This window comes from Malaclemys terrapin, chromosome 8 (assembly GCF_027887155.1).
Source record: "Malaclemys terrapin pileata isolate rMalTer1 chromosome 8, rMalTer1.hap1, whole genome shotgun sequence".
Classification (NCBI taxonomy): domain Eukaryota; kingdom Metazoa; phylum Chordata; order Testudines; family Emydidae; genus Malaclemys; species Malaclemys terrapin.
In genome coordinates this window covers 107,586,819-107,611,342 of record NC_071512.1, presented here as the reverse complement: position 1 = coordinate 107,611,342, position 24,524 = coordinate 107,586,819, and the positions used below count along the sequence as shown (strand labels likewise).

At 60.2% G+C, this 24,524-nt stretch overlaps 1 protein-coding gene and 2 non-coding genes across 7 annotated transcripts in view; all 3 read left to right on the top strand.

The window, feature by feature from the left end:
- BTBD19 (BTB domain containing 19) overlaps nt 1-6,323 on the top strand; it is a 70,477-nt gene extending 64,154 nt beyond the window's left edge. For 3 of the 5 annotated variants that reach the window (XM_054037827.1, XM_054037825.1, XM_054037823.1), the window contains 4 exons: nt 2,097-2,165; nt 3,094-3,225; nt 3,974-4,099; nt 5,363-6,323. In XM_054037827.1, the coding sequence (XP_053893802.1) occupies nt 2,097-2,165; nt 3,094-3,225; nt 3,974-4,099; nt 5,363-5,491 (456 nt within the window). In that variant the 3' untranslated portion in view covers nt 5,492-6,323. Of the gene's footprint in view, nt 1-2,096; nt 2,166-3,093; nt 3,226-3,973; nt 4,100-4,722 lie in introns of all 5 variants that reach the window. The other 2 variants (XM_054037824.1, XM_054037826.1) reach the window with 2 other exon arrangements.
- Nucleotides 6,324-17,014: 10,691 nt separating this feature from the next.
- On the top strand, nt 17,015-17,178 carry LOC128842606 (U1 spliceosomal RNA). Its single transcript, XR_008446038.1, has one exon. It is a non-coding gene; the product is annotated as a U1 spliceosomal RNA (small nuclear RNA).
- Nucleotides 17,179-23,899: 6,721 nt separating this feature from the next.
- LOC128842611 (U1 spliceosomal RNA) lies at nt 23,900-24,063 on the top strand. The gene has a single exon (XR_008446042.1). It is a non-coding gene; the product is annotated as a U1 spliceosomal RNA (small nuclear RNA).
- Nucleotides 24,064-24,524: the final 461 nt, after the last annotated feature.

Below are 24,524 nucleotides of genomic sequence, written 5' to 3'. Positions count from 1 at the left end.
CCCTGCTGGCGCCCCTACAAACCGTGTCAATCCCTTGGCACCGACCCTCATAGGAACCCAGGATCTGGCCCCACTGAGAGGCGGCATGGCCCAAACCCCTGCCGAGGCTGGGGAACAGGACAGGCTGAGATCCCGTCCGAGGCAGGGCATGTGTGTGTGTTTCTGTGTGTGTGTGTCTGTGTTCTATATGTGTGTCCGTGTGTGCACTGTACTGTGTGTGAATTGTAGTGCTGTGTGTCTGCTGTGTGCGTGTGTCCGTGTGTGCATTGTAGTGCTGTGTGTGTCTCTGTGTGCCGTGTGTGTTTTAGCTGCGTGTGCCGGGTGTACGTTGTATCTGTGCGTGTGGCCAGTGCCTCACAGGTGACAGCTCCAGCCCCAGTCACGGACACGCTGTGACGAACTGGGACTGTTCTGATTGTGGTCTGTGAATGCTGACAGGGGAGTGTGGCTAGGATGGTCTGCACTGGGGGATGGGAGTCTGCCCGAAGGCGAATACCTGAGCGTGTAACATGAGAACCCAGGAAGGAGTTGGAGGCCAGGTGACACCTTTGCCCGGGAAACTGAACAAAGGTTGTGGGAGGGAGTTGAGAGCTGGCTGGTGACATAGCTGGGAGGCAGACGGGGCTCTGACCTCCCAAGGGGGCTGTGGGGCCCTGGGACCCCAAGATGGACCTAACTGGGGGGGGTCCTGTTGTCTGTGCCTGCAAGACCTGTCTTGGACTGTGTCCCTGTCGTCTAAATAAACCTTCTGCTTTACTGGCTGGCTGAGAGTCACGGTGAATTGCAGGAAGCCGGGGGTGCAGGGCCTTGTGTCCCCCCACACTCCGTGACACACACACACACACCCTGGCAACGCTCCCCTGTGCCCCCCTCCCACAGAGCAGCAGCCTCGCTGGGCCCCCCCAACCCTGGCCCAGGGCCTGGGGGCTGCAGTGACCCTTGGAGCTCTCTGGGGTGGGGATCCCTGCAAAGCCGCCCGGCCTAGTGCGGCCCTGACCCACAGGCTCCCTGGGGCAGGGCAGCCCCCCAACAGGGAAGTGCTAGGGGGTGCCAGCCCCCCCCAGAGCCCAGGTCCCTGCAGCCCCCCAGCAGAGCTGAGCTGAGCTTGGGGCTCTCAGGGTGACAGTCCCGGCAAGTGGCTCGTGGCCCCATTTCCCTCCCAGCAAAGGGCAACAATGCCCCAGCGGGCACCGAGCGCTGGCTCCACCGGCTGCGTGGGGCGACGTGGCAAACCCTAGAGCTTGTGAGACTGAAAGAGGTTGTAGGTAGGTGCTAGTCAGACACCCTCCACCCCCAGCTCTGCCGGTGCCCCTCACTCCCGACCCGCAGCTCCTGCTAGCCTAGCCCTGCCCCCCCCCCCAGCTCTGCCGGTGCCCCTCACTCCCGACCCGCAGCTCCTGCTAGCCTAGCCCTGCCCCCCCCCTAGCTCTGCCGGTGCCCCTCACTCCCGACCCGCAGCTCCTGCTAGCCCAGCCCTGGGCTCCCCCAGCTCTTCCGGTGCCCCTCACTCCCGACCCGCAGCCCCTGCTAGCCCAGCCCTGCCCCCCCAGCTCTGCCGGTGCCCCTCACTCCCGACCCGCAGCCCCCTGCTAGCCCTGCCCTGCCCCCCCAGCTCTGCCGTTGCCCCTCACTCCCGACCCGCAGCCCCCTGCTAGCCCAGCCCTGCCCCCCCCCAGCTCTACCGGTGCCCCTCACTCCCGACCCGCAGCCCCCTGCTAGCCCTGCCCTGCCCCCCCAGCTCTGCCGGTGCCCCTCACTCCCGACCCGCAGCCCCCTGCTAGCCCAGCCCTGCCCCCCCCCAGCTCTACCGGTGCCCCTCACTCCCGACCCGCAGCCCCCTGCTAGCCCAGCCCTGCCCTGCCCCCCCAGCTCTGCCGGTGCCCCTCACTCCCGACCCGCAGCCCCCTGCTAGCTCAGCCCTGCCCTGCCCCCCCAGCTCTGCCGGTGCCCCTCACTCCCGACCCGCAGCCCCCTGCTAGCCCTGCCCTGCCCCCGCAGCTCTGCCGGTGCCCCTCACTCCCGACCCGCAGCCCCCTGCTGTGCCAGTGCCCCGGTCTCCAGCTGACTCCGGCTGTCTGTCTGTGTTTTCCCCACAGGCGGCTGTGACCTACAGACAGACAGACCTGCAGGAGCACTGCCTGGTGTTCGTGGAGGACCGCACGCGGGTATGGCCACTCAGAGAGCGAGGGGGGGGCACAGGGTGGCAGGGTTTGGCCAGAGGTGCATGGCCCTGGGGTCTAAGAGCACAAGGTGGGGGGGGCCTGTGCATCAGCCTGATCCCCCATGAGCTCTGACAATACCCCCGGCCCCTGCCACCCGCTAGCAGACTCAGGCATGCGGCCAATGCCACACATGGTACCAGCCTGACAGCATCCTGGGCCCTGAGCAGCCAAGAGAAGGGGGCAGGACAGGGGTGTGGCAGAGGGGGGATGGGATGGGGCAAGGCAGGGGGGTGGTGGGATGAGGGCAGGGCAGAGGGGGGACGGGATGGGGCAGGGCAGGGGTGGTGGGATGGGGACAGGGCAGAGGGGGGACGGGATGGGGCAGGGCAGGGGGGTGGTGGGATGGGGGCAGGGCAGAGTGGGGACGGGATGGGGCACGGTGGGGTGGTGGGATGGGCGCAGGGCAGAGCGGGGACGGGATGGGGCACAGCGGGGTGGTGGGATGGGCGCAGGGCAGAGGGGACAGGATGGGGCAGGGCAGGGGGGTGGGATGGGGCAGTGCAGGGGGGACGGGATGGGGCAAGGCAGGGGTGGTGGGATGGGGGCAGAGCAGAGGGGGGATGGGATGGGGCAAGGCAGGGGTGGTGGGATGGGCAGGGCAGAGGGGGGATGGGATGGGGCAAGGCAGGGGTGGTGGGATGGGGCAGGGCAGAGGGGGGACAGATGGGGCAAGGCAGGGGTGGTGGGATGGGGCAGGGCAGAGGGGGGACGGATGGGGGCGGGGCAGAGGGCTAGTAGGATAGGTGATGGGGGTGGGGTGGTCGGCAGGGTACATGCCCGGGAGGTGTGGGGAGAGGTTCTGTGCCCACCCCGTGCCAGGTGGGGTCAGGCCCGCTGCCAGGGGTGACCCGGCCCGTTTGCGGTGCCGCAGGAGGTGGTGCAGACACGGAGTTTCCACGAGCTGTCGGCTGCGGCGCTGGTGGTCGTGCTGCGCAGCGACCGGCTGGCCATCGACGAACCGGACCTGATCCAGGCCGTGCGGGAATGGGCCCACGTCAGCTCGGTGAGTGCCGGCGGTCCCCAGGGCCAGGAGCTGGGGCTCACCAAGCCAGGGGCTTGCTGCAGGCATCTCAGCCCCCACCATGGGGAGGCTGGCAGCGGGGAGGGATGTGCCCCTGGTCACCCAGTGAGTGCATGGCAGAGCTGGAATGGACCCCCCTCCCGACTCTAACCCGTAGACCCCACTCTTTGCCCAGAGCCAGGAGAGAACCCAGGTGTCCTGGCTGCCAGATCCCTCTGCCCCCCACTCGCCTCCCAGAGCTGGGGATAGAACCCAGGTGTCCTGGCTGCCAGCCACCTCCCCCCCAGCCCACCCTGGAGAAGCAGAGCGCAGGGCCCCTGGGTGTCCCAGGTGAGGGCACCTGTCCCCAGCTCCCAGGCTCCAGGCCCCAATCTCTGGGCACAAGCACAGGTGATGCCGGTCCCTGCCCACCCCCAGTGCTCCCGTCTGCCCTGGGGGTGAGATGCCAGGGGTCTGTCCCTTGGGATGCCTGGGGGGGGACTGGAGGGCACACAGGAGGGCAGATGGTGCTGGCTGGTGACGTTGGCCCCCATCACCTGGGAACCTGGCCAAGACACCCGGCCCATCTCCCACTGGCTGCCAAAGCACTGGGGGGCCCTGCCACCCTGGGGTCAAAGGCCCCAGATTGCATCCCCCCTCCTCACTGGCTCCCCAGATCATCCCACCCCCCACCCCCCCACTGGCTCCCCAGGTCATGGATTTGGCCCCTGACCCTGCACTCCTGTTCCAGGCTGTCCTAGAGCGGCCGGTGGCCGAGGTGGCAGCGGGGCCGGTGCGTGAACTCCGCCTGCCCCTGCTCTCGCCCCGCGAGCTGGCAGCCCTGGAGAGCCACAACCAGAGGGATCCTCTCATCCCGGTGAGGGGCCGGCTGGCTGTGTCCGTCTGTGTCTGTCTGTCTGTGTCCATCTGGCTGCGTTCGTCTGTGTCTGTCTGGCTGTGTCTGTCTGGCTGCGTCCGTCTGCCTGTGTCTGTCTGTGCCCATCTGCCTGTCCGTGCCCCCCAGCTGTGACTGTGTCCATCTGTCTGTCCTTGTGGCCCTGGCTGTCTACGTCCATCTATCTATGTCCGTCTGTCTGTCTGTGTCTGTCTGGCCATGCACCCCGTCTGTGTCTGTGTCCATCTGTCCACGTGCCCCTGGCTGAGATCGGGCCCTTGGGAAGGCCTGGCCAGCCTAAGGCATTGGGGGCGGGGGGCATGGGACCTGCTGCAGGCCCTCGGGCCGCCCCTTGGGGTGGGTCTGGACAGTGCCTCCAGGGCGGGGAGAGGCTGGCGAGAGATGCCAAGGGACTGCGGTCAGGGACATCTGCGGCACTGACACAGACGCCTGCCCCATGGCCCCCTATGCCAGGCCCCAGCCCCCTCGCCCTCTCCATCCCTGTCACTTCTTGGCCCTGTCCTGCCCCCAAAGCCCAGGTGCCTGGCCCTGTGTCCAGCTCAGACCGGCTGGCACAGTAGCAACCTGGTATCACTCCCCCACAGGTCGAGTGCATCGCTGAGGCCTGGAAGTGCCACGCGCTGAGGAAGGGGAGCGGGGCGCCATCCCGTCTGTGCCAGTGCCGCAGGGGCACCCAGCCCCGGGAGCACCACGGCTACCTCGAGTGAGGGGGTAGCAGCCAGCAGCGGGCGCCGGGGGGCAGGGAGAGTCTGTTCCTTCATCTCCGGGAGGAGTGACGGGGCAAAGCGCATTTCCCAGGATGCCGCTGGCCTTGTGCACCCGTCGTGCCAGAGCCGGGGGCAGGCCTGGCCCATCCCAGCCAGAGCCGGGCCAGGCTCAGGGCAGCCATGGTCCTGCGTGGGGGGGCCGGGCTGAGACGGGGGCTGCCCACAACGCTCCTCCTTGCCTGAGCTTGCTGCGTGGGCCGGGCAGGCTGCCCAGCTCCAATGCCTTGGGGTGGCAGGGCAGGGCCGGGGAGAGGCTCCCACCCATCGTCTCCTCAGCTGAGAGCTCCCTGAGCCGACAGCCCCGCCCCCCGGCAGTGGATTGGGACCGGCCTGGATTTTCCTGTGGCCCAGACGGGAGGCTGAGGGGGGTGACACGACAGCTTCCCGTCTGAGCCCGATCTCGTGTGGAGCTGGGGAAGGTCAGCTTAGCCCAGGGACTGCTGTAATGTACACTAAGGTGCCACCCTCTGCGGCGCTGTTACTCACCCGGCGGCGCGACGGCTCTTCAGCGGCACTGAAGCTTCATCGCCGCAATGCCGCCGAAGACCCGGAGCGAGTAAGGGTCCCGCCACCGAGGCGCCGCTGAAGACCCGGAGCGAGTGACGGTCCCGCCACCAAAATGCCGCCGAAGACCCGGAGCGAGTGAGGGTCCCGCCACCGAGGCGCCGCTGAAGACCCGGAGCGAGTGACGGTCCCGCCACCAAAATGCCGCAGAAGACCCGGAGCGAGTGAGGGTCCCGCCACCGAGGCGCCGCCGAAGACCCGGAGCGAGTGATGGTCCCGCCGCCGAGGCGCCGCCGAAGACCCGGAGCGAGTGAGGGTCCCGCCGCCGAGGCGCCGCCGAAGACCCGGAGCGAGTGATGGTCCCGCCGCCGAGGCACCGCCGAAGACCCGGAGTTAGTGAAGGTCCCGCCGCCGAGGCGCCGCCGAAGACCCGGAGTTAGTGAAGGTCCCGCCGCCGAGGCGCCGCCGAAGACCCGGAGCGCCGTCCCGTCGGTAAAAGCGCCGCAGTAGGTGGTGCCTTTTTTTTTTCCGCTCCCCCTGTTCCCTCCACCTGGCTACGCCACTGGCCCAGCCTGGTGGGTGAGACCCTCCTGCCTCCCCCAGGGTGCAGTGCTGCCCAGGGACCCCCCTGAGCCGGAGGGAGCCCCAGCTTGGGATGCCAGCTGCTTTGCAGCCCCTTTGTGCTTCTGCACAGGCCCTGCCTCAGGGCCGTCCTCTCCAGCGTGTGTCTGATCCCGGATGGGGGCTGGATGCCCACAAGCCCCAGGGCCACACCATGCCCCTCACCAAGTCACAGGGCCACCAAAGGAGGGGCCCAGCCCTGGCACATGGTGGGCCAGGCCTCAGGGGGGTCACTCGGGGCCCTGGGGCTGCCCTGCAGCGCAGGCAGGATCAATAAAACTCCACAGAGCTCACTGCTGAGTCAGTGTCTTGATTTCAGCAGCGCCTCAGAGCTGCGGGGAGCCCAGGGCAGGGCTAGCAGGGGGCTGCGGGTCGGGAGTGAGGGGCACCAGCAGAGCTGGGGGTGGGTAGAGCCCAGGGCAGGGCTAGCAGGGGGCTGCGGGTCGGGAGTGAGGGGCACCAGCAGAGCTGGGGGTGGGTAGAGCCCAGGGCAGGGCTAGCAGGGGGCTGCAGGGGGGATTTGATAGCTGCTTTCAACTACCTGAAAGGGGGTTCCAAAGAGGATGGATCTAGACTGTTCTCAGTGGTAGCAGATGACAGAACAAGGAGTAATGGTCTCAAGTTGCAGTGGGGGAGTGTGACGTTGTGCAGTCTATATGGTTTTATAAAAACTTGATAATAAGTCAATATAATGTAACTGAGATAGTTTTAGAGAAAATACGGTAATAAGTGAATGTAACGTAACTGGAATATGCTTCATGCAAAAGGTCTCTTGTAAGGTATCATTACAAAGCTTGTAATCTACTGAGTGTGATCATCTGATTTGTATAAATGTACCACTCTTGTATCTAAAACTAGAAATATAAAACATAACTCTGAGGGCCTATTGTAATTGTGTAAAGTGTGGGCCGTTAATGATGGTTTGGAATCTTGATGACTCCCATTGTCTGCAGATGGCTGTGTTTCCCTGTGAGTCTTCCTGTATATGTGTGTGCTGGCAAGTGGGTAATGAAGTCTTGCAGTGACATGTGATCATGTCACCTGAACTAGAATCCATCTTTAACCTGTATCAGGGGGTAGCCGTGTTAGTCTGTATCTACAAAAACAACAAAGAATCTGGTGGCACCTTAAAGACTAACAGATTTATTTGGGCATAAGCTTTCGTGAGTAAAAACCTCACTTACTCCGAAGAAGTGAGGTTTTTACTCACGAAAGCTTATGCCCAAATAAATCTGTTAGTCTTTAAGGTGCCACCAGATTCTTTGTTGTTCATCTTTAACCTGGATAAACTGTTCAGGAAGGACAGGCAGGGCAGAAAAGGTGGGGGAGTTGCGTTGTATGTAAGAGAGGAGTATGACTGCTCAGAGCTCCGGTATGATACTGCAGAAAAACCTGAGAGTCTCTGGATAAAGTTGAGAAGTGTGAGCAACAAGGGTGATGTCGTGGTTGGAGTCTGCTATAGACCACCAGACCAGGGGGATGAGGTGGACGAGGCTTTCTTCTGGCAACTAGCAGAAGTTGCTAGATCACAGGCCCTGGTTCTCATGGGAGACTTTAATCACCCTGATATCTGCTGGGAGAGCAATACAGCGGTGCACAGGCAATCCAGGAAATTTTTGGAAAGTGTAGGGGACAATTTCCTGGTGCAAGTGCTGGAGGAACCAACTAGGGGCAAAGCTTTTCTTGACCTGCTGCTCACAAACAGGGAAGAACTAGTAGGGGAAGCAAAAGTGGATGGGAACCTGGGAGGCAGTGACCATGAGATGGTCGAGTTCAGGATCCTGACACAAGGAAGAAAGGAGAGCAGCAGAATACGGACCCTGGACTTCAGAAAAGCAGACTTTGACTCCCTCAGGGAACAGATGGGCAGGATCCCCTGGGAGAATAACATGAAGGGCAAAGGGGTCCAGGAGAGCTGGCTGTATTTTAAAGAATCCTTATTGAGGTTGCAGGACCAAACCATCCCGATGTGTAGAAAGAATAGTAAATATGGCAGGCGACCAGCTTGGCTAAACAGTGAAATCCTTGCTGATCTTAAACGCAAAAAAGAGGCTTATAAGGAGTGGAAGATTGGACAAATGACCAGGGAGGAGTATAAAAATATTGCTCAGGCGTGCAGGAGTGAAATCAGGAAGGCCAAATCACACTTGGAGTTGCAGTTAGCAAGAGATGTTAAGAGTAACAAGAAGGGTTTCTTCAGGTATGTTAGCAACAAGAAGAAAATCAAGGAAAGTGTGGGCCCCTTACTGAATGAGGGAGGCAACCTAGTGACCGAGGATGTGGAAAAAGCTAATGTACTCAATGATTTTTTTGCCTCTGTCTTCACGCACAAGGTCAGCTCCCAGATTGCTGCACTGGGCAGTACAGCATGGGGAGAAGGTGACCAACCCTCTGTGGAGAAAGAAGTGGTTCGGGACTATTTAGAAAAACTGGACGTGCACAAGTCCATGGGGCCGGATGCGCTGCATCCGAGGGTGCTAAAGGAGTTGGCGGGTGAGATTGCAGAGCCATTAGCCATTATTTTTGAAAACTCATGGCGATCGGGGGAGGTCCCAGATGACTGGAAAAAGGCTAATGTAGTGCCCATCTTTAAAAAAGGGAAGAAGGAGGATCCGGGGAACTACAGGCCAGTCAGCCTCACCTCAGTCCCTGGAAAAATCATGGAGCAGGTCCTCAAGGAATCAATTATGAAACATTTAGAGGAGAGGAAAGTGATCAGGAACAGTCAGCATGGATTCACGAAGGGGAAGTCGTGCCTGACTAACCTAATTGCCTTCTATGATGAGATAACTGGCTCTGTGGATGAGGGGAAAGCAGTGGATGTCTTATTTCTTGACTTTAGCAAAGCTTTTGATACTGTTTCCCACAGTATTCTTGCCACCAAGTTAAAGAAGTATGGGCTGGATGAATGGACTGTAAGGTGGATAGAAAGCTGGCTAGATCGTCGGGCTCAACGGGTAGTGATCAATGGCTCCATGTCTAGTTGGCAGCTGGTTTCAAGTGGAGTGCCCCAAGGGTCGGTCCTGGGGCCGGTTTTGTTTAATATCTTTATTAATGATCTGGAGGATGGTGTGGACTGCACTCTCAGCAAGTTTGCAGATGACACTAAACTAGGAGGCGTGGTAGATACACTAGAGGGTAGGGATCGGATACAGAGGGACCTAGACAAATTAGAGGATTGGGCAGAAAAAAACCTGATGAGGTTCAACAAGGACAAGTGCAGAGTCCTGCACTTAGGACGGAAGAATCCCATGCACTGCTACAGACTAGGGACCGAATGGCTAGGTAGCAGTTCTGCTGAAAAGGACCTAGGGGTCACAGTGGACGAGAAGCTGGATATGAGTCAACAGTGTGCTCTTGTTGCCAAGAAGGCTAACGGCATTTTGGGCTGTATAAGTAGGGGCATTGCCAGCAGATCGAGGAACGTGATCGTTCCCCTTTATTCGACATTGGTGAGGCCTCATCTGGAATACTGTGTCCAGTTTTGGTCCCCACACTACAAGAAGGATGTGGAAAAATTGGAAAGAGTCCAGCGGAGGGCAACAAAAATGATTAGGGGTCTGGAGCACATGACTTATGAGGAGAGGCTGAGAGAACTGGGATTGTTTAGTCTCCAGAAGAGAAGAATGAGGGGGGATTTGATAGCAGCCTTCAACTACCTGAAGGGGGGTTCCAAAGAGGATGGAGCTCGGCTGTTCTCAGTGGTGGCAGATGACAGAACAAGGAGCAATGGTCTCAAGTTGCAGTGGGGGAGGTCCAGGTTGGATATCAGGAAAAACTATTTCACTAGGAGGGTGGTGAAACACTGGAATGCGTTACCTAGGGAGGTGGTGGAGTCTCCTTCCTTGGAGGTTTTTAAGGCCCGGCTTGACAAAGCCCTGGCTGGGATGATTTAGCTGGGAATTGGTCCTGCTTTGAGCAGGGGGTTGGACTAGATGACCTCTTGAGGTCCCTTCCAACTCTGATATTCTATGATTCTATGATTCTATGGTGCTTTTCCAGTGGGGGGGGGGGGTGGAAACCCAGAGAGACAAAGAGTTCCCACCTTATGCAAAAGATATATAAAGGGGGGGAGAGAACAGAGAGAGAGAGGAGCCATCATGAAGAATCCCCTAGCTACCACCTGAGCTGCAACAAGAGCTGTACCAGGGGAAAGAATTGTGCCCAGGCCTGGAAGGTGTCCAGTCTGAGAAAAACTTACTGAAGCATCTCTGAGGGTGAGATTATCTATACTCAGTTTGATTAGACATAGATTTGCGCATTTTATTTTATTTTGCTTGTGACTTACTTTGTTCTGTCTGTTACTACTTTGAACCACTTAAATCCTACTGTCTGTATTTAATAAAATCACTTTCTATTTAGTAATTTACTCAGAGTATGTATTAATACCTGGGGGAGCAAACAACTGTGCATATCTCTCTATCAGTGTTATAGAGGGTGAACAATTTATGAGTTTGCCCTGCATAAGCTTTATGCAGGGTAAAACGGATTTATCTGGGTTTAGACCCCATTGGGAGTTGGGCATCTGAGTGCTAAAGACAAGCACACTACTGTGAGCTGTTTTCAGGTAAACTTGCAGCTTTGGGACAAGTGATTCAGACTCTGGATCTGTGTCTGGAGCCAGACGGGAGTGTCTGGCTCAGCAAGACAGGGTGCTGGAGTCCTGAGCTGGCAGGGAAAACAGAAGCAGGGGTAGTCTTTGCACATCGGGTGGCAGCTCCCAAGGGGGTCTAAACATGATACCTTACAAGAGACCTTTTGCATGAAGCATATCCCAGTTACGTTACATTCACTTATTACCGTATTTTTTCTAAAACTATCTCAGTTACATTATATTGACTTATTATCAAGTTTTTATAAAACCATATAGACTGCACAACGTCACAGGGAGGTCTAGGTTGGATATTAGGACAAACTTTTTCATTAGGAGGGTGGTGAAGCACTGGAATGGTTTAACTAGGAAGGTGGTGGAATCTCCTTCCTTAGAGGTTTTTAAGGCCCGGCTTGACAAAGCCCTGGCTGGAATGATTTAGTTGGGGATTGGTCCTGCTTTGAGCAGGGGGTTGGACTAGATACCTCCTGAGGTCCCTTCCAACCCTGACATTCTATGATAGATTAAGGGGGTCTGGGGACGAGTTTCCCATTGATGGCCTATAGCCAGCACCCCACATCCCTGGGTGAGTCGGGGTGGGGGCAAGGGGCTGCTGGTCATTACTGCCCCCTTGCTGGAGCTGCGTCTGGGAAGGGCCTTGGGACAGTAGGCTCCCCTTTGTGACTGTAGCCCCAGCTGGGGGTCTGGACTCCTGGCTTTATTGCCCAGCTCTGCCACAGGCTCCCTGGGGGACCTCAGGGAAGTTGTGTGCTCACTCTGTGCCCCATTTATGGCAGGGCTGCCAGGCTGAGACCCTCCACGGCCCACAGAGGGGTGACACCAGAGATGGGGTCCCCCAAGGCTGGTAGTGAGGGCACCTGACAGCTGGGTGGGTCACAGCAGCAGGCACAGTGCGGCACGTCCAGATCTGCGCCCCATCTGTCCGTCTAGCCTGCCCAGCTCCCTGCCCATCACACGTAGCAGCAGCTACCCAGGGGCAATGCAAGGCGCTGGATCCCGAGGCCGGCGCTGCTCTGAGCCGTCCCTGTGGCACTGATGGGTCCCTACCTCCAGGGACCCCAGCCAGCCCGTGGCCCAGCCCAACCGGGGCCTGGTGCAGCCCGACGAGCCTTGGCATCTCCTCTGCCCTTCCCCTCCTTATGCCCCCTGCCTCCCTGGCTCCGGGTCTGCGCTCGGTGCGGTCACCTCCGCCTGGCCTGCAGCTAGCCCCTGGGGGTGGGCAGAGCCGGGGCAGCAGGCTGCCTCCATGCCCAGCAGTGCTCTGCCCTGCTGCCCAGGGAGCCCAGAGGCAGAGGTGAGGGGCCCGCCAGTACAGGGTGGGGACACTGAGGCTGGATTGCCCAGGACAGTCAGTTCCTCCGGGGCCAATGGCGGGATGTGCTGCCCTGCATGGCCACCCTGTGCAGGGGTCCGGCTTCTCTCCCGCAGGCAGGGCGGGGGCAGGGCAGGGGCCTTACTCCAGCTCCTCTTTCCCGGGCCCCGCACCAGGGACGGGACGGAATCGATTCTCGACGCCCTGGGAACTGGCAGCTGAGCCCCTGGGTTGGCCGAGGGGAGTTTTAGCTCGGCCCGGGGCAGCTGCTGGATTTCTCCACTGGCTTCTTTGCCAGGGTGGTCCGGAGCATCCGGCCAGGGTGGGCCCCGCTCAGGGACTTTGGTCCTGCTCACACCCAGGGGCTTGTCAGCCGAGAAGCAGCCGGCAAAGACCATGGGTGAGACGGGTTGGGGTGGGGGTGTCTCAGCCCAGGCTGCAGCTTCGGGGCTGGGCCTGCCCCGAGTGCCCAGGCTCAGCGGGGTGGGGGTGGGGCTGGGGCAGGACCTGGCTGGGGCACTGTGACAAAGTGGGGGGGTTTCTTGTTTTCTGTGGAGTTTCAATGGTTTGCATTCAGAGGGGGTGGGACTCAGTTTCCCTGGGTGTTACTGGTTTAACAAGGTGAGGGGAGAGGGAGTGTGTTTTGAGAGGACCGGAGAGAGGACGTGGGGACCCAGCCGATGGCCGGGAGGATGGATACCCCAGCGACCGGTGACCTGGCGACCTGGTGACCCGGAGGCCCAGCTGAGGAGATGCAGCCGGTTCTGGCCAGTGGGCGGACAATGGGCTGCAGAGTGAGGACCCAGTGACCTAACCAGCCGGTTCCAGCCAGAGGACAGAAGCGAGGAGAGGAGGCCCCGGTTTACAACCCTGTTTGCCTGGAGAGAAGACAATGGACAGAGGCGGGGCCTGGGGCCGGGGATCTCAGATGCTCAGCTGCGAGCAGGGGGGCTCGGGGCTGGAGAAGGAAAGCAGGCAGAGCCCACCTGGATGCAGAGAGACTGGGATGTGCTGGGCTGAGGGAGGCCAGGCCTGAGGCTCTGAGAGTTTCCTGTGCTGTGTTCAACTCTCAATAAACCCTCCTGTTTTATGCTGGCTGAGAGTCACTCCGGTCTAGAGAACAAGATTGCATCAACCCCTTTGGGGGTGGAGGCCCCAGGGGTCCAGAGTGAGTGGACTCCCTGAGGGGGCCCACGGCAGAGACAGACGTGCTGAGGCTCAGAGAGGTGCGGCTCCAGGAGGTGGAGGGGCCTGACCCCGAGAGAGAGTGGACCCCCGAGAAGGGCTGTTGCACTAAAAGGGGCTCCCCCCACGGACTGTATGGGGCCAAGAGTGGGCACGATCTGTGAGTCCGTGACAAGCACACCAGGACGACGTGGTGATGGCGATTCAGTGGGGGGTGATGCCCTGCAGGGCCCGTTCAGAGCTAGCGGGCGCTGTGCTAGAGAGGAGCCTTCCCTGACCTAGTGCCCCAGTGTGGGGGTTGGCTGGGGGGGCTACAGCTGTGGGGGCACCATGTCCTGCTGTGGCCATGGCACCGGGGGGCACCACAGCAGCTGAGTCCAGGCCATGCAGCGAGGAGGGGCTGGCTGCAGCCCATGTTTGTTTGGGGTGTGGGTTGCTAAGTGGCCGTGGAGCTGAGCCCTGGCTGGGTGCCCGCAGGGAAGCCCTGCCTGAACCCTCTGGCATGCACTGACTCATCGGTTGACGTGGGGAGAGGTAGGAGCAACCCTGGGCCTTGGCAGCCTCGCCATCCACGCCCCTGCTGTTCTGCTGCCTGACTTTGGCTGGCATTACCGGTGCCCCTCACCCCGACCCGCAGCCCCCTGCTAGCCCAGCCCTGTCCCCCCCAGCTCTGCCGGTGGCCCTCACTCCGACTCGCAGGCCCCTGCAAGCCCAGCCCTGGGCACCCCCTCAGCTCTGCCAGTGCCCCTCACTCCCGACCCGCAGCCCCTGCTAGCCAAGCCCTGGGCACCCCCTCAGCTCCAGGGCCGCCCAGAGGATTCAGGGGGCACTTTGGCGGCGGGGCCCGGGGCGGAAGGACCCCCCCCGCCGCCGCCAAAGACCCAGAGCGGAAGAAGCTCCAGGGGCCCAGGCCCCGCAAGAGTTTTCCGGGGCCCCCAGAGCGAGTGAAGGACCCCACTCCAGGGGCCCCGAAAAACTCTTGTGGGGGCCCCTACGGGGCCTGGGGCAAATTGCCCCACTTGCCCCCCCCCCGGGCGGCCCTGCTCAGCTCTGCCGGTGCCCCTCAATCCTGACCCGCAGCCCCCTGCTATCCCAGCCCTGGGCTCCCCCCAGCTCTGCTGGTGCCCCTCACTCCCGACCCGCAGCCCCCTGCTAGCCCAGCCCTAACTCCTGACCTGCAGCCCCTCCTGTTCTCATTACTGCCCTGTTTTTCTGATGTGCCCGAGTGGGGCTCTGGATGGCTCCCCCGTCCCGTCCCGTCCCCGCCTCCAAGCCAGGGGTTGGCACTGGGTGTTGCCCATCCTCAGCGCGCTCCTCCCCCACCCCCCGCTGAGCCCTTTGCTCCCAGTGACTCTGGAGTCCAAAGGCCGCGAGGAGTGGGGGGCAGGACCCCTGTTCATGCCCACTGACCAGCCTGGCTGGGGGGGAGGGGCGCAGAGGTAATTCCAGCAGCTGCCTCCTTATCCCTCTGGCAGGGGTGGGGCGGGGGGGTGAAATGCTTGTCAGTCCCTTTATGGCACCATAGAAATTGGCCTGGGGCTGGGGCTAGCCTGAGGCAGAGCTGGGCGGGGTGGGGGAAACCTGCTGCCTCCGGCACCTGCCCCGAACCCCCTGCCCAGTTCTGGCTCCCAGTGGGATGATGCCTGGGACAAAAGGGGAGCTCGCCTCACCCCGCCCCAACCCCCCACCGGACGGGATTCCTTGGGTGCAGGGAGGAGCCAACCGCTGCTCTGCCGGGGATTAGCCAGGCCTGGCACGGCGGAGGGGCCGGCTGCTGCTCGGAGCCCCTGCCCTCGCTCGTGCCCCTGGAGCCAGCTCAGGCCTGGGGGCGCTGTCCACACACACAGGCTGGGGGTGCAGGGAGCTGAGGGAGCCGAGTTGGAGAGTGACCCTCTCCCTAGTGCGGGGGCTCAGACACAGCCTGTCCTCTGCCTTGGCCAACCTCATGGGAGGGGTAGTAAGTGATGGGTGCTGCCCCCGGACCTCTGTGGGGGATTTAAACCTGTGCCCCCCGCCCCCAGCAGCTGTAACCCCTTGGGTGCCAGGCCCGCCCAGGCTGCAGGGCACGTTCTTGTAGGGCGGGGTCCGGGTCACGCTCCCAGCTGACCCCCTGTGATGTTATTGATATAATCTGGAACCATATAGATCATTGTTGCAACCAAGGTCCTGTAGTGGCACGCAAATCTTGTATAAAGGGGGTGAAATGGGGTGTCTAAGACAAGGTTATGGTTTACTGGTTATGATTATGCTGTCTATATGTGTGTATCAATTTTGTAGTTGAAGTTATGAATATTGGCTCTATACTGTCTGTATTTCAAACTTATGCTATGCTGCTGGGTGACATCCCAGACAAACTGGTGTTAGCTCTGCCTAGCCTGCTTGATGGCCCATTAAGGACCATCAGCTGTACAATGGACCCATTGAGAGGAGGCAAATATGCCTTGAGACTCAGCAAAGTATGCAGGAACTTGCCCATGTGACTCCAGACTCCATTTTGCTATATGACAGGTTTCAGGATAGCAGCCGTGTTAGTCTGTATCCTCAAAAAGAACAGGAGTACTTGTGGCACCTTAGAGACTAACAAATTTATTAGAGCATAAGCTTTCGTGGGCTATGCATCCGAAGAAGTGGGCTGTAGCCCATGAAAGCTTATGCTCTAATAAATTTGTTAGTCTCTAAGGTGCCACAAGTACTCCTGTTCATTTTGCTATAATTTTCCACAGTAAGAACAAAGAGGTGTTCTTACACCTGGAAAAGACTATAAAAGGCTGAGGCCTCATCTCCATCTTGTCTTCAATCCTGCTTCTTACCTCTGGAGGAACTTTGCTACAAGCTGAAGCTCTGAACAAAGGACTGATGACCCATCCCAGCTGGGGATGTTCCAGAGACTTGATTTGAACCTGCAGTTTATTCCATCGCTGCTGCAAGCCTGAACCAAGAACTGTGCCATTACTGTATGTAATTGATTCCATTTAACCAATTCTACCTCTCATCTCTATCTTTTTCCTTTTATGAATAAACCTTTAGATTTTAGGTTCTAAAGGATTGGCAACAGCGTGATTTGTGGGTAAGATCTGATTTGTATATTGACCTGGGTCTGGGGTTTGGTCCTTTGGGATCAGGAGAACCTTTTTCTTTCACTGGGATATTGGTTTTCATAACCATTCGTCCCCATAACGAGTGGCACTGGTGGTGATACTGGGAAACTGGAGTGTCTAAGGAGATTGCTTGTGTGACTTGTGGTTAGCCGGTGGGGTGAGACTGAAGTCCTCTCTGTCTGGCTGGTTTGGTTTGCCTTAGAGGTGGAAAAACCCCAGCCTTGGGCTGTGACTGCCCTGTTTGAACAATTTGTCCTGAGTTGGCGCTCTCAGTTGGGTCCCGCCAGAACAGTATCGTCACACCCCCAAATGCTGTTGGGGGGTGAGGAGCTGCCCCCACCCCATGACTGTGCCAGAGTGGGGCAGGGGTCCCCGACCGCGCTGAGATCTCCCCGCCGCCCTGGCTCGATGGGCACCACCCCGACCCCCCCCGGGTTAGCCCCCGTAGCGCTGACGAGCCGGGGTTGGCCAGGGGAGAGAGCCGGGCCTGGGTAGGCAGGGGGAGGGGCCGACCGGAGGGGCGGAGCCGCGTGAGCACGTATGCAGATATGGATGGGAGCATAGCATTGTGGGAGCGGAGGCAGGCTGCCCAGCAGGGCCCGAATTTGGCACACGGGACTCGGCGTGGAAAAGGAAGGGCCCTCGGGACAGGTCGAGGCCGGTCACGACACTGGGGGCCGGTGTCGGCGATGCCGGCGGTCGGGGCGCGGCGGTCCGCACCGCGGGTTAAAAGTAGGAGGCGAGCGAGGGCGGGCGGCGGCTGGGCGTACGGAACTCATACTTACCTGGCAGGGGAGATACCATGATCACGAAGGTGGTTTTCCCAGGGTGAGGCTCATCCATTGCACTGCGGGTGTGCTGACCCCTGCGATTTCCCCAAATGCGGGAAACTCGACTGCATAATTTGTGGTAGTGGGGGACTGCGTTCGCGCTCTCCCCTGGTGATTGGTCAAAGGCAGACAAAAAACGTGTTACACACACACCATGTTCCCTGGTTCTTTGTTCCATGCAGTACAGTTTGTGTGGTTTTTTCAGCTGCGTTTTTTCCGCTTCTGTGTCATTTTTTGCTTACAGCCTTTTATCCATTTATTCTTTTCGGGTTTTTTTTCCCCCAAAGGTCTGTCCAAAAACTGTGTTTTATCTGGTGTCTAGAAAATGTTTTTTCTCTTGGTAGTAACTATGTTACTGTGATAGAGACTAGGCTGGCACCACCCTGTGGTGGAGAAGGTTTTTCCATTGCTTTAGGCCCACCGCCTCCCCAAATGCCCGTGGGGGGTTAGGGTGACCTGGGAATGTGTTTCCTTTTATACACTCCTGACTTATGTGTCATCACACACCAAGCTCCTGCCTTTTGTGGAGATGGGTGGCCTACACTGACAGGAAGAAGCCTGACTACCCTCTTGACTAGAGCACCTGGTGGTGACAGCCACAGGGGTTTGAAGGGAGCCAGACCCTCCAAGAGGCCCTCAGCCTGTCTTGTCCTAGTGCTTCCCCCCCTCTCCCCTCCCAGGGTGGCAGCCGAAAAAAGCCTGTAGGGCAAAGGCAGAGGAGCCTGAGTTCCGAAATGGAGAGCTGGGGCAGGCATCCGCCCAGTGGCACCACTGGGCTTCCCCATCGTCTGCCCTCTGCAGGGGCCACCTCCGCTGTAGAGTGCCAGCCTCGGAGACCCTCCACAGGGTCAGCCTAGGAGCCGTACATACAAACCGGGGCTAGCTGCAGAGGGCAGGAAGGTCAGACGAGGCCCCATTCAATACTGGAGGGGGAAAGAATGGGTCCATGGACAGCTGAGGGTGCAATTAAGGCACTGGCTGTGGGGGAATCCCTAAGGCCGATGTGTCCAGAGCTCCCTGGCATGTGGAGTGGCTGGAAACCCCCTGGGCTTCCCCTGGCCCTCAAACCCAGTGTGTAAGCATCTGCTGCCCCCTTGTGGGGAGAAGGTGCAAGTGCAAGGACCTCTTGGGGAGCCCCTGCCCAGGGGAAGGCTTGTGGCCCTCAGGCCCTGGGGGTAGGGGAGATGGGGTGTACTGGGCAGGGTAGCATCCCTGTGCTGGAGGGGGGCTTGTCCAGTGCTTGCCCTGCCTGGTGCTGGCACCTGCATGTGTCCAGGCCAGCCCAGGGTGTCTCAGCCCAGCTCCTCTGAGAACTGGGCCTGGCGCACAGGGGTTGCAGCATTTGCTGCACTGGATCCACTAACTGCTTGAGGGGGGATAAGGGCCCCTTCCCCCACACACACACCCAACTGAGGGGCTGCCCCAACCCACTCAAGTGCTCAGCTCCACCAGGTAGGCGCGCTCAGTGATGGCACATGCAGCCTGGGCCTCTTGCCTCCCTTCCCGGGCCTGGTGGGACATTCATTCTCCCCAGCCTTGGGGCCGGGCTGGGTGTGCCGTGAACACCTCGCCCCAGCTCTCGGGGCTGAGCGCCCCAAACTCATTGCATGGCCAGGCCCAGCACCAGTCCCAGGCTGAGCCAGCCGGTGCCCTTAGCCAGCAGGAAATGACCCTGCATGTGCCCCCTGCCACCAAAGAGTGGTGGGAAAGGAGCTCTGGCATCTCCCCCACCCCACAGATCTCCCAGCTCTGCACAGGGGCCTGGCACCCCCAGCCCCTCACTGTACACACCACGGGCCTGACCCGTGTATCTGGGGTTTCCAGCTCTGCCCTGTGGGCAATCGCCGAGCGGGGGCCCAGTGTGTGATGAATTTGTGGGGCCTCAGCCGGTCATCACTGATATTTTCATACACCTGCACAGCTGCTTCCTCACACAGTTCGTGTCCAATGCCCCCCCGCCCTGGTCCTGTTCACAACGTGGCCTGCGTCTGATGCCAGCCTCCCCATCCCCCCACCTGGTGAGCTGCTCGCTTTTGCTCCATGCAGGATTCTGGAACTAGGCAGAGGGCTAGAACCCAGCCCAGCTGCTCTGCTCTAACCACAGGGCCCCACACCCCTGCCAAAGCCGGGGCTAGCACTCCCTGCTCTAACCACAGGGCCCCACATGCTCCCAGAGCTTGTTAGAACCCAGGTGTGTCCTCATGCCTCGTCTGCTAGGCCCCCCCCAGCTAAAAGAGACCAGCCCCTCACTATTTGGTCCGGCCCCGCGGGCGACACCAGGCACCAGCCTTGTTATGTGTTTTTAAACAAGCCCCTTTGCATTTGCTGCCCCACAATGAGCTCCCCATAAACATCCCAGAGCGCTACCATGATGACCCCTTTGGGCGCCACTCCAGGCACGACACTCCGCCGACCTCATGTTCCCGGGGGCTGTGCATGTGCTGTTAGTATAAGCTGCCCGGGTGCAGGGCAACGGTGGGACCGAATGGGCCCATGCCCCTGCCCCCCCAAGTTCATTTGGCTGGGCCCCGGCTTCCCCAGCACTTTGCAAAGCTGCCGGCTGCTTTGGCACTAGCGAATGGGCGCTGTTGTCAGTAGCTACCGGTGTGGTGCTCTGCTCTTGTTCCATGATGAGAACAGTCGGCTGCGTGCGTGTTCCCTCTATGTGCAGCCCCGGCTCTGCACAGATTGCTGACACAGCAAACCCCGAGAGAACCCCCGAAGACACAGACTCTAGTAAGGTACGAAGGAACCCGAGCCAGGTTTGTTATCAAACAAAGCGCAGTAATAGTTTCCTATAGACTCTACAGGACATGCTACGTATATGTGCCCCCTTGACCGGCTCAGTCACTGGCGGGACTTTCCAGTGCCCCCTAGGCCAGACAAAGATGTGCACTCCGGGACCTACTTTTATACAGTTACAGGACAGATTACTCATCCCTACTGACGTATTAGGTACAGCCCCTTGGCTCATTAGGGTGCTGTCTCCCCTTTGATTATGTTGTTCCAGACAAACAGATCTATCCATCATGCTGTCCTGTCTTTAAGATGCACCTGCCTGTTCCTTGTTATGTCTGTGGAGTGTCCAGACGTCATCTTGGCACAAGTTCCTCTTCTCGCCACTTCTGTGAGTGAGGCCTGCCTCTGGCTCACAGCCCAGCTTTTGCTTAGCAATGCCTGGAAGTACTTTGGTTCAGGCTTCAGGCCTCAGACTAGGCCTCTGACACAAGAGTTTATGTTTCAGGGCCTCATCTTACTACAGGCGCCATGTCAATGCAGAGCCGGCCAAGTCCTTTGGACCGAGCGCTGGGTGGGGGCAGGCCCGGCTCGGCAGCACGTGGCAGGTGCCAGACCGAGCTGCGTGCCAGACGGTGGGTCCATGGGGCTCCTTTCTGTACCGTACAGCTTGGCTTAGAATCATAGAATATCAGGGTTGGAAGGGACCTCAGGAGGTCATCTAGTCCAACCCCCTGCTCAAAGTAGGACCACCTTCCTAGGTAACCCATTCCAGTGCTTCACCACCCTCCTAGTGAAAAAGGTTTTCCTAATATCCAACCTAAACCTCCCCCACTGCAACTTGAGACCATTACTCCTTGTTCTGTTATCTGCCACCACTGAGAACAGTCTAGATCCATCCTCTTTGGAACCCCCTTTCAGGTAGTTGAAAGCAGCTATCAAATCCCCCCTCAGTCTTCTTGTCTGCAGACTAAACAATCATGTGCTCCAGCCCCCTAATCATTTTTGTGGCCCTCCGCTGGACTCTTTCCAATTTTTCCACATCCTTCTTGTAGTGTGGGGCCCAAAACTGGACACAGTACTCCAGATAAGGCCTCACCAATGTCGAATAAGTGCTTCAGAATTGATTCTTTGAGAACCTGCTCCATGATTTTTCCAGGGCCTGAGGTGAGGTTGACTGGCCTGTAGTTCCCCAGATCCTCCTTCTTCCCATTTTTAAAGATAGGCACTACATGAGCCTTTTTCCAGTCATCCGGGACCTCCCCTGATCGCCATGAGTTTTCAAAGATAATGAGGCACTGCGTTGGTTAGTTGGGCGCTGACCGTTCTTTGGACCCGCAGCATTTGGCTGGCATCTCCTCCTGTGCCACTCACAGCAGCTCACGCGGTGCGGGGAGCCCCTGTGGTACGGCAGGGCCTAAGCCATGCTCAGGGACTAGACAGGCCAGCACTCACACCAGGTGTCTGCCCAGCTTGGCGGCACGTTCAGCACCAGCTGGCTCGTTAATGGGCACATGCCAACCTAGAGCCAAGCGCAGCCCTTTGGGCCTGGCCCAGCTGGGTGGGCTGCGATTCCACGCCTGCTGAGGGGGCTGGTGCCGTAAACCCTGCCCGTGCCGGTCACATCACATGCCTTAAAACAGTCCCTGTAGCCCCCACACACACACCAGGCAGTGCCGAGAGCCCCGGGCCCACATCCAGGTGTGCACAGGGGTAACTGGTCAGCAGGGCTGGGGCAGGATTAGGCCCAACGGGCAGGGCCAGAGCAGGATTGGGCCCTTGATTTTCCCCTGAACAGGCCCCCTGGAGCTGAGCGATCAGCACCTGAATGACGCAGCCCTGCACCCCACCCCACCATTGGCCATGGGGTTCCCCGGCCCTGCCCCTGCGGGACCTGCCCCCTGACCCAGCCAGGTTAGACCCAGAGCTGAGAAGCTGTGACTAGACCTGACACAAGCTCATGGCTCTGTGCCCCACCCCCAGGAGCCTGCTTGCTGCAACACACCTGGAGCCAGGTGTGGGGCTGGGCGGGGGACTCCTCGGCTTTGTGAGCAAGTTATTCCAGCTGCTGAGTGAAAGCTGGGGCCCTGTGTGCACCCCCCAGCTCTGCCCACGCCCCCCACTTCCAGCCCCAGCCTACAGCACCCCGTGCTGTTCTCCTGCCTGACTTTGACTGGCATTACCAGTGCCCCTCACTCCGACCCGCAGCCCCCTGCTAGCCCAGCCCTGGGCTCCCCCAGCTCTGCCGGTGCCCCTCACCCCTGACCCGCAGCCCCCTGCTAGCCCAGCCCTGGGCTCCCCCAGCTCTGCCAGTGCCCCTCACTCCCGACCCGCAGCCCCCTGCTATCTCTGCCCTGGGCTCCCCCAGCTCTGCCAGTGCCCCTCACTCCGACCCACAACCCCCTGCTATCTCTGCCCTGGGCTCTCCACCCCCAGCTCTGCCGGTGCCCCTCACCTCAACCCGCAGCCCCCTGCTATCTCTGCCCTGGGCTCTCCACCCCCAGCTCTGCCGGTGCCCCTCACCCCGACCCGCAACCCCCTGCTAGCCCAGCCCTGGGCCCCCCCAGCTCTGCCGGTGCCCCTCACTCCCGACCCGCGGCCCCCTGCTAGCCCAGCCCTAGGCTCCCCCAGCTCTGTCGGTGCCCCTCACCCCGACCCGCAGCCCCCTGCTAGCCCAGTCCTAACTCCTGACCTGCAGCCCCTCCCATTCTCATTACTGCCCTGTTTTTCTCATGTGCCTGAGTGGGGCTCAGGATGGGTCCCCCCCCCCGCCTCCAAGCCTGGGGTTGGCACAGGGTGTTGCCCATCCTCAGCGCCCCTCCCCCACCCCCCGCTGAGCCCTTTGTTCCCAGTGACTCTGGAGTCCAAAGGCCACGAGGCGTGGGGGGCAGGGCCCCTGTTTATGCCCACTGACCAGCCTGGCTGGGGGAGGAGGGGGGCAGAAGTTATCCCAGCAGCTGCCTCCTTATCCCTCTGGCAGGGGCGGGGGGGGGGGGGGGGTGTGAAATGCGCATCAGTCCCTTTATGGCACCATAGAAACCGGGCTGGGGCTGGGGCTAGCCTGAGGCAGAGCTGGGCGGGGTGGGGGAAACCTGCTGCCTCCGGCACCTGCCCCGAACCCCCTGCCCGGTTCTGGCTCCCAGTGGGATGATGCCTGGGACAAAAGGGGAGCTCGCCCCACCCCGCCCCAACCCCCCACCGGACGGGATTCCTTGGGTGCAGGGAGGAGCCAACCGCTGCTCTGCCGGGGATTAGCCAGGCCTGGCACGGCGGAGGGGCCGGCTGCTGCTCGGAGCCCCTGCCCTCGCTCGTGCCCCTGGAGCCAGCTCAGGCCTGGGGGCGCTGTCCACACACACAGGCTGGGGGTGCAGGGAGCTGGGGGAGCCGAGTTGGAGAGTGACCCTCTCCCTAGTGCGGGGGCTCAGACACAGCCTGTCCTCTGCCTTGGCCAATCTCATGGGGGGGGGGAAGTGAGTGATGGGTGCTGCCCCCGGACCCCTGTGGGGGATTCAAACCTGTGCCCCCCGCCCCCAGCAGCTGTAACCCCTTGGGTGCCAGGCCCGCCCAGGCTGCAGGGCACGTTCCTGGAGGGCGGGGTCCGGGTCACGCCCCCAGCTGACCCCCAAATGCTGTTGGGGGGTGAGGAGCTGCCCCCACCCCATGACTGTGCCAGAGTGGGGCAGGGGTCCCCGGCCGCGCTGAGATCTCCCCGCCGCCCTGGCTCGATGGGCACCACCCCGACCCCCCCCCCGGGTTAGCCCCCGTAGCGCTGACGAGCCGGGGTTGGCCAGGGGAGAGAGCCGGGCCTGGGTAGGCAGGGGGAGGGGCCGACTGGAGGGGCGGAGCCGCGTGAGCACGTATGCAGATATGGATGGGAGCATAGCATTGTGGGAGTGGAGGCAGGCTGCCCAGCAGGGCCCGAATTTGGCACACGGGACTCGGCGTAGAGAAGGAAGGGCCCTCGGGACAGGTCGAGGCAGGTCACGACACTGGGGGCCGGTGTGGGCGAGACCGGCGGTCGGGGCGCGGCGGTCCGCACCGCGGGTTAAAAGTAGGAGGCGAGCGAGGGCGGGCGGCGGCTGGGCGTATGGAACTCATACTTACCTGGCAGGGGAGATACCATGATCACGAAGGTGGTTTTCCCAGGGTGAGGCTCATCCATTGCACTGCGGGTGTGCTGACCCCTGCGATTTCCCCAAATGCGGGAAACTCGACTGCATAATTTGTGGTAGTGGGGGACTGCGTTCGCGCTCTTCCCTGGTGATTGGTCAAAGACAGATGGATAAACCTTTTCATGGGTTGTTGTATTGTACTGTGTGCTTAGTTCTTATTTAGTGGACATGTGTTCTTGTTATGTTTTGTGGACTCTTTTGCTGTGGAGCTGATGCTGCAGTGACAGGGGGTGGATATTACTGTTTCAGTTTCTAGAGCATAGAAAAGATATGTGGTTCGTGTCCTGAAGGGGAAACTACGGGGGGGGAGTTCATACCGAGACCCTTGGCCGGGGGTGTCAAACTAGCCCCTGGGAGTTTCCCCGGACATCCTGTTCACACACATCTTGCATAGATACCGCGACGCAGCGCTTCACCAAAAAGGCCCGTTCCCTGGGGCAGCAGCCCCTGCCAACCCAGCCCAGCCTAGCCCTGCCTGGTCCTCTTCTGCTGCGGGGTCAGGGCAGATCTCTGTCCCAACACAGAGCAATAAGAATAAAATAATAATAA